Genomic DNA, 17,819 nt, shown 5'->3' with positions numbered 1-17,819 from the left:
AGCCACTGATAGAGACAAGAACACTACTGATTTCAAAGGATCCTTTCTCCAGTTTTCCTCAATGATGCTACTGGTGTTATCTTTTGGAATCTGGTTAAAAGCCCTAAACTGTTATTAGCCTAAGAGGATATAGTTCTCTTAAACGGAACACAGTGAGACACTTAAAGATGGACCGGAACTTATCTCTCCACACTTAATTCTCAGTTCTCTCCCGCATGCATACCCTGTGCTGGTGCCCAAACACACCCTTACCTACTTTCCCAGGCAACCCAGGCCCCATTCACCCTGAGTTGCTGTTTTATTTCTGGGACTTACCAAGCTCTTTCTTAGCTCTATGATTTTGCCTACTCTTTGCTTTCATCCCCCACATTTTCTGCACAATAATCCGCTAATTATCTTTATGTTGTTCTTGTTGTTAGGTGCCATGGAGTTGGTTACGACTCATGGCGACCCCACACAACAGAGTGGAACTGTCCTATAGGGGTGTGTAGGCTGTAATCTTTATGGGAACAGATCGCCAGGTCTTTTTCCAGTAGAGTCAACTTTTCTGCTAGAAGCTGAGTGCATCACCATGGTACCACTCAACTTTAAAACACTCAACGTCCAAATCAGCTTCCCATGAATGCTTTGATTACTTATTAATTCAGTTCTCTGGTTCCCTGACAATGATGTGCATCCCTCTATGTTAACTTTTGCCACATGGGGTTTTCATTTGTGTGTGCATGTGTGTGTGCATGTGTGTGTGTGTATTCCCTGCTATACTGGAAGCTCCTTGAGGGATGGAGCCTTTGTCTCCCTGGTGTCTAGCATGGTGTCTGCCATGCAATCACTATAGCGCTTAATCCACACTTATTCTGTGCTTGAATTGAGAAGCTGGAAAGCCCTTGTGTCAGGTCCTGAGAGGCTAAGTATCAATACAGGCTCTGTCCTTTTTACCCCGAGGCTGCAGGCAGCTTAGAAAAAGCCATTTCAGCCGCTCAGGAGCCGAGGATTTTTCCATGGAGAATCGCCCAGTGTGAATGTACTTTGGCTTTTTACTGACTCATCCTTCGATTTGATTTGACAATTATTTAAAAGGTCTTTCCAATAATGAAGCTTCAAGGTCAACAGCAAACACAGATCCCTCCTGTCACTGCAGTCTGTAAGAAAGTGATCCCTGCCCAACATTAATCTTGGAAGGAGGAACCAGATGGGGATCTCGCACTCTATGTCAAGTCACAGAATATTAGGTCTAGATCATAGTCTTTAAAACCCAGTCATTTAGTTCAGTTGTTCATTTTGCAGATGAAGAAACTGCGGCTCACAGATGTTAAATTGCTTATTTAAGGCCCCACCATTACTAGTGCAGATGGGAACAAAATCTAGCTTTCTGGGTCCTCAGTCAAGTGCTCTTCCCATCCCATCATTTTGCCTTGCCCACATTCAAGGTCCTTTTCCTGAGTTTTCTTACAAAGTCATGCAAAGCACATCCAATTTGGCTCCCACTATCTTTTTTTTTTTAATTGGAAATTTAAATTTGGAGTTGCATTGCTACTTTTCCATTCAGTGGTGATAAACACTAAAAATATCATCTGGGGAGAGAATGGAAATAAGCAACTGGAAAGAACGTGCTGTAATGAAGATGTCATTGTTTGCCCATAAATGCTAGACAAAGAATTTGCTTTTTCAAAAGCAAATGCAAGAAAACGTCTAAGTCCATGTGAACCTACATTTTAGTGAAAAAACTAAAATGCTGCTGAAATTGGTAGATTTTCATAGATGATGGAATCCAGTATAAGACAAATGACCAATAAGCTGAAAGTGTAATATAGATAGCCAATCATCCATCCATCCACCCATCCATCCACCCACCCACCCACCCATCCATCCATCCATCCATCCATCCACCCATGCATCCACCCACCCACCCACCCACCCACCCACCCACCCACCCACCCACCCACCCATCCATCCATCCATCCATCCATCCATCCATCCATCCATCCATCCATCCATCCATCCATCCATCCATCCATCCATCCATCCATCCATCCATTCTGCGACCCACCCACCCACCCATCCATCCATCCATTCATGGTTTACTGAAAAAATGATGCTAACACCACAGTTGTTCCTATCCTGCCTACTAATCAGATAACATTTAATAAGAGGCGACGTAGTTTGACCCAAGGTCAGGAAATCTAATTTTGAAATTTGCCTCTGCCACCTATAAGCCATGGCAATCCTGCTCACCCATCTTTTCTTTATTGTATATTCCTAATCAGCATATGGGGAAAAAAAAAAAAAAAAACGTTGCCATAGAGTTGATCTCAACTCATAGCAACCCTCTAGGACAAAGTAGAACTGCCTCCAAAGGGTTTACAAGGAGCAGCTGGTAGATTTGAACTGCCAATTTTTTGATTAGCAGCCAAGCTCTTAACCATTATGCCACCAGGGCTGCAATCACCATACAAAAGTAGTTATTATTTCTCCCACCTTAAAAATGTTTTTCTTATGAGCCTCCTTTCTCTACCATCTGTTGACTCATTTCTAAAATTTTTTTCTTTACAGCAAACTGCCTTTAAAAGACTGTCTCCATTTTCTTTCCTCCCATTCTCTCTTGAACCCATTGTAGTCAGGCTTTACCTTACCCCTCTACCAGTATGTCATCAATGTCATCAAATGGTATTTGACCTTTCAGCAGCATTTCACACCAGTTTATCACTCCACTTGAGACATACTCTTGATTTCTAGGATAGCATACTTTCTTGGTTTTCCTTTTGCTTACTAGCTACTACCTTTCAGTCTCCTTTGCTGGTTCTTGATCTCTTTTTTTGTTGTTGTTTTGTTTTAATTTTATTTTGTTGTTGTTGTTAAGAATATACCCAGCAAAACATACACCAATTCAACATTTTCTATATGAACGTTTCTGTAACATTGATTACATTCTTTGAGTTGTGCACCCATTCTCACCTTCCTTTTCTGAGTTGCTCCTCTCCATTAACAAACTCACTGCCCACTAGGGTTCCTATCTAATCTTTTGAGTTACTGTTGTCAATTTGATCCAATAGAGGTAGTTCTTTGACGAGCATAATGCTCAAGGCAGACATTTTTTTTTACTAGTTAAGCTAAACTATTGGTTTTAAGATGACTTCAGGGGATATTTCTGGTTTAAGGTTTAAAGATTATCTCAGGGCAATAGTTTCAAGGGTTAAAGGCACTTGTTCATGGTTAGCTACACATTCCATTTCCTCCTCTTATTCATGACTCTCTTTCTTCCTCTGTTGCTCCAGGCAAAAATAGACCAATTGTTGTGCCCTGGATGGCTGCTTGCAGGCTTTCAAGAGCCTAGGAACTACTCCAGTGAACTAAGAGGTAGAACAGAGTCAGCAAACATGTTGTTAGGCCAATTAATTGGAATGTCCCATGAAGCCATGATCCTAAACCTCCAAACCAAGGAACCAAATCCCATTGCGTGTTCTGTTGTACATAAGCAGCCTCAGCAGCTACTTTTTTTTGTGTGGTAAATATGTCTATCACACAACTTCTGCCTATTCAACTTCTTATAGGTGTACAACTTATTGTAATTTTACACTTACGATAATCTGCAATGGTTCTTGGTCTCTTAACATTGAATTTTCCTAGAACTTGGTTTTTGAACCTCTTTTTCACTACTTCTTCGGTGATCTAATTTGGTGTCATGTTTTCAATATGACCTCTACACTAACACCTCCCAAAATTATATTTCTAGCTTAGACCTCTTTCCTGAACTCCAGAATCCTATGTCTAATTGGCTATTCAACAGCTCCAGCTGCTTGACTAATATACACCCCAAACATAACAATACTGAGTTCCTGATTGTCCCTAAAATTTACTCCTCCTGCATTCTTCCCTAGCTAATAAATGGCACCTCCATTCTTTCAAAACTTAAGTCATATTTTGTAATGCCTCCTCTTAAAAGCCTCCAGTATTTTCCCACTTCTCTCAGGCCCTCAGGACTTGTTCTTTGTCACTGCCTTTATATTGTCTTTCATATTCTCCCCCGGTTTATTCCACCTCTGCCACACTGGTCATCCTGCCCCAGGTGGTCTTTGTATTTATTGTTCCCAATTTCTGGAAAGCTCTCCCACAGATGTCTACATACCCATTGCCATTGAGTCAATTCCGACTCATAGCGACCCTACAGGACAGAGCAGAACTGCCCCATAGGGTTTCCAAGGAGTGCCTGGTGGATTTGAACCGCCAACTTTTTGGTTAGCAGCCATAGCTCTTAACCACTACGGCAACAGGGTTTCCAGATGTCTACATGGTTCCCCCTTTTACTTCCTTCAGGTGTCACTGTCTCTTCCAGGCATTCCCAGGCCACCCCATCTAAAATTACGACCCTACCCCTGTAACACTTCCTAACTTCCTTCCCTGCTTTATTATTAGCTTTATGACTTACCATGAACACACTATACATTTTGTTTATTTATCTTGATTACTATTAAGTCCTGCTACCAGAAAGGCTTTTTTATTCACTGTTGTGTACCCAACACCTTGAACATTGGCTGGCATAAAGTAGGCTTGCAAAAAATATTTGTTCAATGAATAAATGGTTGAAGATAATAGGCAATAATAAGAGCCACCTCTTAGGTAGAAAGATAAGTAGAAAGTAAATGAGATAAGTACTTCACCGTGTTAATGCACAATAAATGTTAGTTATTGACATTATCATCATATACTCATTGGATCTGTTGGAAATAATTTTAAGTGAGAAGTGTGAGAAGAGAAGAAATTCCAGTTAAAATAAGGGGTAACATAGAAGGAAATAGTTTTGCAAGTCAGCCTCAGGCAAGGTAAAGACAACTGATGGAAATGCCCTGGAGTCTGGCCCTGATAACAAGTTCCTAGATCTACCTGGAGGTGAGGGCATGAGGGGGTAAGGAGGTGGGAGGCAGGCTGGGAGTTGTAGGAGTGGGCTCATGGGAGCTGTAGGCAATTTTCTGTATGGTTCAGGGTGAGGCTGTGTACTGATCCCTTTTTTCCATCTTGAGTATACCTAGTAGCTCTCCTGCTTCTAGGGTGAGATGAAAGGCTGGCAGGCTCTGTATCTAGCACTACATGTACATACCCGAAAGCAAGCGAACCACTCTAAGTCCAAACGGTACATACGTTCATAGACTTTTTAATAGAAATCTTTTCTACTCAAAGTATAAACCTACTTTGTGGCTGACAGCATCAGAGCATCCCTATTATGCTGCTTTCTGCCTAAAACACAGTGAAATCACATACCTTTTTTTTTTTTCCCCACAGATTGGAGTAAAAAATAATTTACCTATGTCTAGAGAAAAAAATTTTTATTTTTTGTTTAGAGGGGCACTATCAGTTACAAAATATATTTTAAAGTGAAAATGCAACTTAAAAAAAGGTACTCTAATTCTCGAAGCTATAAAGGATATATAATTCTCAAGAGCCTTTGTATCCAGGTGTAGATGTATTTGATTAGCTGGTACAGTCACAGTCCATGAATAAAATTCCTTCATAAATCATATTACCATTGCATTTTATAACATCAAGTTGATTTACATGGATTTTCCCTAGACTTCACTAATCGACTTCCTATACTCCCATTAATCAGTTCTGGGGACAAAGATAAAGAGGCTTCATAACTGCTACCTTTCTTGTTGACTGTATGAACACAATGGGGGAGATGCAGATGGAGATATTATGTTCTGTGACCATGTTATAAGGAGCCCTGGTGGCTCACTGGTTAAATACTTGTCTGCTGAAAGGTTGTCAGTTGGAACCCACCAGCTGCTCTATGGGAGAAAGATGTGGCAGTCTGCTTATGTAAAGATGTACAACCTTGGAAACTCTGTAGGGGCAGTTGCACTCTGTCCTATAGGGTCACTGTGAGTCGAAATCAATTCAATGGCGATGGGCTTTTTGGTTTTAACCATGTGACATTACATGATACTTTCCCAACTTCATCCAGTTTTAAAGAGGAAACAGTGGCAACCTCTATATCATGTGCCTCAGTTTTTCTCTACAGTTTGTAATTGGTTTCCCGTGTGGAGTGTGAACTTCGCATGTTACACAGGTGCAGACATGGCTAAAGACATCTAACCTGTGAAGTTAATTAAAAGGCTCTATCTTATTTCTTTCAAAATGGTAACCGCAGACTCTATAAAGTGTAGGGTATGTGTATACATGTATAAATACATTTATATGCAATGTATACATATATCATAAGAGAAAAAAATAAGTAGGAAATTACAGATTCTGATAGAAAAAGAGTAGGGAAAGGGATGAGAAGGGAAGGGAATTAGCATTCATTAAGCTCCCACTCTGAACCAACCCGTTGCTGTCAAGTTGATTCCAACTCAAAGCGATCCTACAGGACAGAGTAGAACTGCCCCATAGGGTTTCCAAGGACTGACTGGTAGATTCAAACTGCTGACCTTTTGGTAAGCAGCTGAGCTCTTAACAGGATATCAGGGAAAAAAAGGCAATGGGGGAAACTGGAATAGAGGCTGCAATTACCTAGATGTTAAAGAACGAACTTGTAAAAAAAAAAAACTCCTTCCTTAAAGGAGAGTGCTGTAAAAATGGAAGCTAGTAGCCCATCAGGGAGTGCTTGTCAAGCCATTCAGAGAGAGCAGAAGGCTGTGGGGCACTGACTTGGGCCTCTCTCTCCGCTAGGTACTGGGCTGCTGTCTAGCATGAAACATGTTATCTTTGAAGTTCTGCTGAGCAGTCTAGACAGCAGGACTTAAAAGTGCAAGTCCCTGAACAGGGTTCAGCTTCCCAGAATACAAATGCTCAGAGAAGCAAACAAGGTCAGGAAAAGCCAACCCAAGACATTTCCTTTTAAACCCCAGAGAATGGTAATAGTCCCTACAATTAAAAGAATCCCGGAAGAATATACATTGGATGTTTCTGGGTTCTTTATTAAAATATACTTGTCACGGGTGCTTAAAATGTCTTTAAATTGTGTCTTTGTGATTCCTCTGAGGCATTGAGGTGATGGAGGGAGAAAAAGGGTGGCCTTACAGAGTCTCTGGGAAGATGGGAGCAGGGTCAGGTCCAGCTGAGGTTGGAACATGACAGGGAGAAAGGGATGAAAGCAGTAGTCATTTTGAACTTCTTTCCTTAAGCCCCCAAGAATTTCTGTTTAACAACTCCTGGCCAGTTACAGGTTGTCACTTAGATGTCACTTTTGCTTCCCCCATTTCCACTGCCCCAGCATCACATCATACATCCTCAGCATCATTGGGCTTATTATAGGGACCTCTCTACTGCCATTTGTATTTTGGGGTAGATAGCAGGATTTGGTCCAAATTCTTCCTCATTCCCTATATCTGTGGCTCCTTGCCAGGTAATTTTGTAGGGCTCTTCCCCCATAGGTGTGTGCCCTGCTTGGCCTCTTGACTCTGGACTCAGCCATCTGGTTTTCTTTTACTAATAGAATGTTTAAAAGATGTGATGCAAGCAGAGGCTTAGATGCAGTTGAACACTTGACCTTGCTCTTTTGCCAGGAGAAGAGTGAGAGACACATGACACTGGCTAAGGTGCCCCAGCCAAATTCATAGACACGAGTGAGCCAAGTTGGAACAGGCAGAACCACTTGACCCAGCCCAGCCTAGAACAGCTGATGCCACTGGGTTGCGTGGTTGGTTGTTACACAGCAAAAGCTAACTGATAGCAATGTCATTTGATCTAGTCTCCTCATGTCTGCCAGAGTATTATTTCTAAAATGGAAGTTCAATAGTCTTTAAAATTATGTTGTATAAAGCATTTCAATGACTCCACGTTACCTTTAGGATAAAGTCTAAACTCCCTCGAAAGGCATATATAAGCCCTTTCATAAGAGGGCCTCTGGATATATTTCTGGTCTCACGGTATCCCCACTAGCTTCAGCCTTACCCACTGAGCCACACTGAACTCTTTACAGCCCTTGTCCATGTTGTTCCCTTGGCCTAAACACCTTTCCTGCCTGGCCCCGCTGGACCCCAAATCTTTATTTAATTAACTTCTATTTGTATTTTAAACTTCAAATAAGGCATCACCTCTGGAAGGAATCCTTCCCCTGACATTCCCAAACGTATCTATGGGAGGATGCCCAACCGAAGGCTCCCTGAACATCCGATACCAGATATTTCTGTCACAGTAGTTATCACGCTGTTGATAATGAATTGTTTGTTATACATCTTTATCCCAATCAACTGACTTCATAATGAACTTCTTGAAGGCAGGATCGTATACTTTCTGTCCTTGTATCCCTAGGACCAAGCAGAGTACTTAGCACAGAGTGGCTGTGCAGCAAATGTTTGTAGAAGGAATCGATGCAGGTTCATGTGCAAATATCCAAACAGATGTGTTCTTGGCATATGGGAGGCACATTCTGCTAGTGTGACAATCGGCAGTTGAGTGTGCTTGGAAGCCAAAGCACCCAATTAAGGACCAAACATCACTCCCTTATTCTTCTTCATTCTTTTCTCTCTCAATCTCACACGCTTTATAATGTGTTTAGATGTAAGTGACTGTGAATTATTCTTTTCTGGGCCTTTCATCTTCAAGACTGACAGTCTACGTTCCACGTCTCTCAGGAAGGAGAGACTATTATAACTATAGTTTTGCTTACCAAGAGAATTGTTAATGGTTATCCTGAAGGGGAGAAAAAAAAAATCTATAAATACCCAACCCGTAATGAAGCCATAAACTTACTTTCTTCCTTCCTTTACTAATGAAATTCTTTCCGAGTGCACTGCCAGAATTGCTACATAACCATTACACTGAGAAAGGAGACGAAGCCTGTAGTGATTCTTTTTTTTCCTCTTACCTGTTTAGTCCTCATTTTGGAATCTGACGACAGATTGTTGTAGGTATAATGTGCCTGTGTGACTCCGCAGAAGAGTACAGCAACTATCCCTGAAATTAAAAAACAGACCAGTCAAAACCAATTTGCTTTCCTGTCTAAGTCAAAGGGTAGGGATATCCCAGCTTGAAAATGGACTTGGTGACAGTAGAGTTGAAAATGCTAATGGTTGCCATGATAATGGAACCTAGGTATATCTTGCTACTTGCTTTAAATACAGGTTTTGCAGGATTAAACCTAAAGAAAAGCATTAAGAAGTAGATTCTTCCTGGGGATAAATGAATCCCTGGTTAGGAAAGTTAGAGTTGGAAACACATGGACAAGACTGTGGAGTCAATTCTGGACTTCTCATAGTTAGTGCCAACGACTTTGCTGCATTTTATGCTAAATGCTGGCATAATAGCTAAAAGATATTTGCTTTCCATTGCGTACCTTGGGGAGTCTGAAGAGGTTTCTGTCATCTCATAATTTAGTATTAAGATCCATGAGTCACACGCCTAAGACACCTACAAGTGTTTTGTTGCCCCTGCCAATGCTTCTACTTGCCAAGCAAGAGAGAGAGGTCTTTGTTTGCTCCCATATCTGCTTGGCAAAGCTGGGCACTCAGTCTTTCTGCTGCTGAATAATTTAATGAATATGCCCAAGGCACACACTCCCTGAAGGTAAGTGGGCCTGCTCTTGTGTGCTTGCTACCAGCAAGTGGGCTCTCAGCTGCTCCTTGGCTGGCTGCAGGATTTATTTCTTAATCCAGCATAATACCCAGCTTTAGAAATCAGTGTTTTGTTGGTAGAATTCTTGCCTTCGACGTGGGAGACCTGATTTGATTCCTGACAAATGCACTTCATGGGCAGCCACTGCCCATCTGTCAGTGCTCGGATGCTGAACAGGTTTCAGTGAAACTTCCAGACTAAGATGGACTAGAAGAAAGGCCTAAGGATCACAAAGGTCTTATCTGCAACTGATCATGGGAATGGTGCAAGATCTGGCAGCACTTCCTTCTATTGATCATAGGGTCACCATGAGTCAGGGGCTAACCATACAGCAACTAACAATAACAATAACAACAAACCCAGCTTTATATGCTACACGAAGTCACATGTATGCTAGATGCTCCCAGGAACAGAAAAGCAGCAACCAAGGGGCAACTGTGTTATTTGTCCTTGGGCTGGGGTGGGTAGAGAGTGGGGGTTGAGCTCTATTTTGGATCAAAGATTAGATTAATTATGGGAAATTGGGCATAGAGGAGGGCTTTGAGAAAAACACAAGATATAAGTATTCCTTAACTCAGACGAAGGGGATTGAATTGAATTTTAAGCAGCAGAATCTTTTCAACTAAAAACACTCATAAATTAAATGCTGATGATTCTTAAGAGTATAGAGATATGTGAACTGAATACTGACATTTCAAATGGATCTGCAGTGAAGAATTTTAAAGAAGGGATCTTATTTTTTAATATATAGACTGTACGATTTTATTTACATGTTGCGTATTTTTCAGATTGACGTTGGATAAAATATTGCTAAGGCACATTTACATAATACAAGGGCATAGACATTTACATTATTTATTTCCTTTTAATATTATGCTATAAAATTTTAAGCCAAAAGAATAAAAACAACCAGGAAATTTTGCCAAGGAATATATATTCTGGAAGCATTACTACAGCTTCTTTTGTAACTTCAATTTCTTAGCCTGTCTTCAGAAATTCTAAGAAAAATGCTTATAAAATACTATATTTCACTCTTCATAGAATTCCTATTAAAAAACAACCAATACCAGGGAAATTTTTACAGTGTGGATGCAGTTGAAGTACTAGGAGGATGGCCATGCATGCTGTTTTGGCATCAAACACTTTTCTCTATTTATTAAAAAATGTGATTTCTCTCTTTCCGCTGGTTCTGTAGTCTGTTGCAGGTTCTTTCCGGGTGAGGTTTTAGCTGACCCTCTCACTGTTCTGGAACTAGTTTGAGTATATATTGATCTGTGGAGAAGTAGTGAATAAAAAAGGGGGAGGGTGAGTAGTGAATAAATTCATTCTGAGAACAAAGATAAGTAACAAAGAAGTGTTATAAAGAAAAGGAAGGAGGCTAAGATTGAGTGAAGACCTACGGTGGGCCAGGAACCCTGCTCATTTCATTTACATCATCTTATTTATTGCACGGATTCATTATCTTGCAACAGGATTACCACAATTAAAAGGACTTCACACTCTCTTGGCCCTCTGGGTAGTGCAAATAGTTAAAGCACTCAGCTGCTAACCAGAAGGTTGAAGGTTCGAGTCCACCCAGAGGTACCTTGGAAAAGAGGCCTAGCATTCTACTTCCAAAAAATCAATCATTGGAAACCGTATGGAGCACAGTTCTATTCTGACACACGTGGGGTCACCATGAGTCGGAGTCCACTTGATGGCAACTGGTTCTATCCATTTTCCCCTTTTCAGTAATAACATCTCCTTTCTCCCTGCTGCTCAGAACAAAACAATAGGATCATCCTTTAATACTTCTCTCTTACTGGACATCAGCAATTTTGTTGGATCCTCCTTCAAGACTTACCCTGAACCCAACTATTTCTCAACACCTCCTACCCTAACCTCCTTGTCCAAGCCACCATCACCCTTACCTGGTGTCATGGGTTGAATTATGTCCCCCCAAAAATGTGTGTATTAACTTGGTTAGGCCATGATTTGCAGTATTCTATGGCTGTTCTCCATCTTGTGATTGTAATTTAGCGTTAAAGAGGATTCGGGTGGGATTGTACCACCCTTACCAGGGTCACATCCCTGATCCCTGATCCACATCGACTGCACCACCTTTTCTCTCTCAAGAGATAAAAAGGAAAGGGAAGCAAGCAGAGAGTTGAGGACCTCAAATCACCAAGAAAGCAGCACCAGGAGCAGAGCACTTCCTTTGGACCCAGGGTCGTTGTGCCCGAGAAGCTCCTAGACCAGGGGAAGACTGAAGACAAGAACCTTCCTCCAGAGCCAACAGAGAGAGAAAGCCTTCCCCTGGAGCCGACACCCTGAATTTGGACTTTTAGCCTACTTTACTGTCAGGAAATAAATTTCTCTTTGTTAAAGGCATCCACTTGTGGTATTTCTGTTATAGCAGCATAGATAACTAAAACACCTGTATTACAGCAATAACCTCCTAATTGGCCTCCCTACTTTCCTCCTGGAGCCCTAGTGGCACAGTGGATTAGGCACTACCAATCAGCCATTCTGCTGAAGAAAGATGTGGCAGTCTGCTTCTGTAAAGATTTACAACCTTGGAAACCCTATGAGGCAGTTCTACTCAATCCTATTGGGCTGCTGTGAGTTGAAACTGACTCAGTGGAAATGGGTTTTGGACTTTTTTCTTTGATTCTCAACAGTGTATTCTCCATCCTTCAATACTGATTCTTTAAAATAAGTCAGAACATGTCAGTCATCTGCTCAAAACTTTCTACTGGTTTCCCATCATTTAAAAGGTCCTGTATGAGCTGATCCAGATCTCTCCTTCTATCCCCTCCGCCCAGCTCTCTGATCTTGTTGTTGTTGTGAGGTGCCATCAACTCATAGCGACCCTATGTACAACAGAATATAATGCTGTCTGGTTCTGTGTTGTCCTCACAATCATTGTTATGCTTAAGCCCATTGTTGCAACCACTGTGTCAATCCATCTCATTGAGGGTCTTCCTTTTTTTCCACTAACCCTCCTACTCTATGAAGCTTGATGTCCTTCTTCAGGGACTAATCCCTCCTGATAACATGTCCAAAGTATGTGAGATATAGTCTCCCCATCCTTGCTTCTAAGGAGCATTCTGGTTTTATTTCTTCTAAAAGAGATTTATTTGTTCTTTTGGCAGTCTTTGACATATTCAGTATTCTTTGCCAATACCACAGTTCAAAGATGTCAATTCTTCTTTGGTCTTCTTTATTCATTATCCAGCTTGTGAGGTGACTGAAAAATACCATGGCTTGGGTCAGGCTCACCTTAGTCTTCAAGGTGACTTTTTTGCTTTTCAACACTTTAAAGAGGTCTTTTGCAGCAGATATGCCCAATGCAATGCATCTTTTGATTTCTTGACTGCTGCTTCCATGGGTGTTGATTGTGGAGCTAAGTAAAACGAAATCTTTTACAACTTAAACCTTTTCTCCACTTATCATGATGTTGCTTATTGGTCCAGCTGTGAGGATTTTTATTTTCTTTATGTTGAGTTGTAATCCATACTGAAGGTGTGGTCTTTGATCTTTATTGGTAAGTGCTTCAAGTCCTCTTCACTTTCAGCAAGCAGGGCTGTGTCATCTGCATAACGCAGGTTGTTAATGATTCTTCCTCCAATTCAGATGCCCCATTCTTCTTCATACAGTCCAGCTTTTCAGATTATTTGCTCAGCATATGGACTGAATAGGTATGGTGAAAGGATGCAACCCTGACACGCACCTTTCCTGACTTTAAACCACGAGGTATCACCTAGTTCTATTTGAACAACTGCCTCTTGATCTCTGTACAGGTTCCTCATGAGCACAATTAAGTGTTCTGGAATTCCCATTCTTTGAAATGTTATCTGTAATTTTTCATTATCCACACAGTTGAATGCTTTTGCATAGTCAATAAAACACAGGTAAACATCTTTCTGGCATTCTCTGCTTTCAGTCAGGATCTACCTGACATCAGCAATGATATCCCTGGTTCCATGTCCTCTTCTGAATCCGGCTTCCAATTTCTGGCAGTTTCCTAGTGATATAATGCTGTAGTTTCTTTTGAATGATCTTCAGCAAAATTTTACTTGCTTGTGATATTAATGATATTGTTCCATAATTTCTGCATTTGGTTGGATCACCTTTCTTGGGACTAGGCATAAATATGGATCTCTTCCAGTCAGTTGGCCAGGTAGCTGTCTTTCAAATTTCTTGGCATAGACGAGTCAGCACTTCCAGCACTGCATTCATTTGCTGAAACATCTCAACTGGTATTCCGTCAATTCCGGGAGCCTTGTTTTTTGCCCATGCCTTTAGTGCAGCTTGGACGTCTTCCTTCAGTACCATTGGTTACTGATCATATGCCACCTCCTGAAATGGCTGAACATTGGCAAATTCTTTTTGATACAGTGACTCTGTGAATTCCTTCCATCTGTGTTTTGATGCCTCCTGCATCGTTTAATATTTTACCTGTAGAATCCTTCAATATTGCAACTTGAGGCTTGAATTTTTTCTTCAGTTGTTTCAGCTTGAGAAATGCCAAAGCATGTTCTTCCCTTGTGGTTTTCTATCGGCAGGTCTTTGCACATGTCATTATAATACTTTACTTTGTCTTCTTGAGCTGCCCTTAGAAATCTTTTCAGCTCTTTAACCTCATCACTTCTTCCTTTTGCTTTAGCTACTCCATGTCCAAAAGCATGTTGCAGCGTCTCTTCTGACATCCATTTTGATCTTTTTTTTTCTTTCCTGTCTTTTTGATGACCTCTTGCTTTCTTCAGGTATGATGTTCTTGATGTCATTCCGCAACTTGTCCAGTCTTTGGTCATTAATGTTCAACGTGTCAAATCTATTCTTGGGATGGTTTCTAAATTCAAGTGGGATATATTCAAGGTTATACTTTGGCTCCTGTGGACTTGTTCTAATTTTCTTCAATTTCAACTTGAACTTGCATATGAGCAATTGATGATACGTTCTGCTGTTGGCTCCTGGCCTTCTTCTGACTGATATTATTGGGCTTTTCCATTGTCTCTTTCCACAGATGTAGTTGATTTGATTCCTGTGTATTCCATCTGGTGAGATCCATGTGTATAGTCACTGTTTATGTTGGTAAAAAAAGGCATTTGCAATGAAGAGTCATTGGTCTCGCAAAATTCTATCATGCAATCCCTGGCATTGTTTCTGTCACAAAGGCCATATTTTCTAACTACTGATCCTTCTTCTTTGTTTCCAACTTTTGCATTCCAAACACCAGTAGTTATCAATAAATTCTGATTGCACATTCGATCAATTTCAGACTGCAGAAGTTGATAAAAATCTTCAATTTCTTTATCTTTGGCCTTAGTGGTTGGTGCATAAATTTGAATAAAAGTTGTGTTAACTGGTCTTTCTTGTACTAAAAAAAAACCCTTGTAGGTTTTTTTTTCCTTCCTTGTAGTTATATGGATATTATCCTATCACTGACAGTGTTGTACTTCAGGATAGATCTTGAAATGTTCTTTTTGTCAATGAATGCAATGCCTGCCATTCCTCTTCAAGTTGTCCTTCCCGGCATAGTATACCATAGGATTGTCTGATTCAAAATGGCCAATCTCAGTCCATTTCAGCTCACTAATGCCTAGGATATCAAAGTTTATATGTTCCATTTCATTTTTGATGATTTCCAATTTTCCTAGGTTTAAAAAAATTTTTTTTTCTTTTTTTTATACTTCATACATTTGATGTTCTGATTATTAGTGGATATTTGCAGATGTTTCTTCTCATTTGAGTTGTGCCACATCAGCAAATGAAGGTCCCAAAAGCTTGACTGCATCCACATCATTAAGGTTGACTCTACTTTGAGGAGGCAGCTCTTCCCCAGCCGTATTTTGAGTGCCTTCCAACCTGAGGGGCTCATTCTCCAGTGCTATATCAGACAATGTTCTGCTGCTAATCTTAAGGTTTTCACTGGCTAATTCTCTTCAGAAGTAGACCGCTGGGTCCTTCTTCCCAGTCTCTATTAGTCTAGAAGCTCTGCTGAAACCTGTCTGCCATGGGTGACCCTGCTAGTATTTGAATACCGGTGGTATAGCTTTTAGCATCACAGCAACAGACAAGGCCCCAGAGTAGGACAAACTGACGGACTCATGGGGGTCTCTGATCTTACCTACTACCTTAGTCCCTACCTGGCTCACTGTATCTCTTGCACTTCTAGGTCCCGATGCCTGGGAAGTCCTGCTTCGGGTATCTACATGTCTCCGTCCCTCCCTCCAGATTTCTGTTCAGATGTTATATTATGAAAAAAGCCTTCTCTCTCCTTCTATAAAAACTATTCCCTCTCATCACCCTCTACCTGCTTGTCTTGCTTGTTTTTCTCCATATTTCTCTGCACCTAACATTTTACATATGTATGTGTTTATTTTCTACCTTCCCATACTGCAATATAAGCTCATTCAGGGCAGGAGGGCTCATTGGTCCCGAGCCCCTACAGCAGTATAGGGCACATAGCAGGTACTCAGCAAGCACTTGTTGAATAAATAAATGAACATTCCCATACCCATATTATGAGTTAAGAAACTAATTTTCAAGGTCACCTTGAAAGCAGAGCTGAGATTCAGATTTGAGGCATGTGGCTCCAAAATTCCAGACTCCCTGTGCTTTTTCTGTTTGTGTTAGACCTTTAGTGAATGTCTTAAGGTGATCTTATTGTCAGGCGCCACTGAGCGGATTCTGACTCATAGTGACCCTACGTAAAACAGAAAGAAATGCTGCCTGGTCTCGCGCCATCCTCACAATTGTTATGCTTGAGCTTGTTGTTGCAGCCACTGTGTTGCTCCATCTCGTTGAGGGTCTTCTTCTTTTTCACTGACCCTCTGCTTTACCAAGCATGATGTCCTTCTCCAGGGACTGGTCTTTACTGATAACATGTCCAGAGTATGTGAGATGAAGTCTTGCCATTCCACTTCTGATAAGCATTCTGGCTGTACGTCTTCCAAGACACATTTGTTTGTTCTTCTGGCAGTCCATGGTATATTCAATATTCTTTGTCAACACCATAATTCATATGCAATCATTCTTCTTCGGTCTTCCTTATTCATTGCCCAGCTTTTGCATATATATGAGGCAATCGAAAACACCATGACTTTGGTCAGGCACACCTTAATCCGTAAAGTGATGTCTTTGCTTTTTAACACCTTAAAGAGATGTTTTGCAGCAGATAAGGTGATCTTAAGTCATCCCAAAAATCGTTTCTTCTCTAGAATTGGCAAATGTATAGAGATCAAGGTTTATTAGTGGTTCCCAGAGGCAGGAGGGAGGGCAAAAGGAGGAGTCATTCCCTAGAGGGCACTAAGCTTCTGCCAAGGGTGATGGAAAAAATTAGAAATGAATAGTGGTGATGATTGTACAACATGATGAATGTAATTAAAGTCACTGACATTTTTGTTTTTGCAAAAAATGTTGAGATAGTTTGTTTTGTTATATATATTTGTACTTAACAGAAGCAAACAAGTAAACAAACAACAGTAACATTTCTGATGTCCCAGGGAAATAGCCAGAGGTTCGCTGATGAAGATTACACACTGAGCTGGCTGGGCTTCTCATTGTAGGATATTTTTCCTAGTATCCTGGCCCTGATTAGGACAATTACAGTGATGTTCCCTCTGAATACTTTTTTAGTTTTACGTGTAGGTACGTCACACAGCAACAAACAATCAAGAGTGTGGCTATATGACCAGAGGCTTGGTATTATGATTAAAATAAAACAACGAAGTTGATCTGACCCTTAGTATTGGCATACATAATCATACAGCTTAGTAATTAATTAATCCACATAAATTACTGTAATTGGTATGACCTTTTTTTTTATAAGCCAAAAACACATTTTAAAATGTTATCTAAATACATCTATAATCTATAAAATTCACTGCCATCCAGATTCTGACTTGACAGTTTTCTACATTACACATGTACATTTTAATTGTCATTACATTTTATACACCCATGCCTCCTCTGCTAGTACTGGTTGTACCACTGAAATATGGGCTCCAGGCAACTCTCTTAAATACACTGGATCTCCGGTTCTCATGTGTTAAAAATGATGGAGGAGACCAAGTGTTCTTTGGGCTAGTCGGGAAACCAGCAGCTCAGCTCCAAATCCACTCTTCTCCACTTGCTGTGATCCTGGAGCTGGTGCTGTGCAAGCCCCATTTGCCCTTTGCCAGAGGCTCTCTGTCAGGCTCTGCCAACATGGGGAACCAAAGAGAGACTAGAACGTAGGAGGGGAGAGAAGGACTTCCTCCTTCCTGTTTGCCAGCTGATACTGT

General features: G+C 40.9%; 1 protein-coding gene across 1 annotated transcript in view; it reads right to left on the bottom strand.

The window, feature by feature from the left end:
• SLC9A9 (solute carrier family 9 member A9) overlaps positions 1–17,819 on the bottom strand; it is a 659,769-nt gene that overhangs the window by 289,719 nt on the left and 352,231 nt on the right. Inside the window, exon 9 of the mRNA XM_049867356.1 lies at positions 8,804–8,892. Coding sequence (XP_049723313.1) covers positions 8,804–8,892 — 89 coding nt within the window. The remainder of the gene's footprint in view (positions 1–8,803; positions 8,893–17,819) is intronic.

The sequence above is a fragment of the Elephas maximus genome, chromosome 23 (assembly GCF_024166365.1).
Source record: "Elephas maximus indicus isolate mEleMax1 chromosome 23, mEleMax1 primary haplotype, whole genome shotgun sequence".
NCBI classification, from domain to species: domain Eukaryota; kingdom Metazoa; phylum Chordata; class Mammalia; order Proboscidea; family Elephantidae; genus Elephas; species Elephas maximus.
This window is presented reverse-complemented; position numbering and strand designations above follow the sequence as displayed.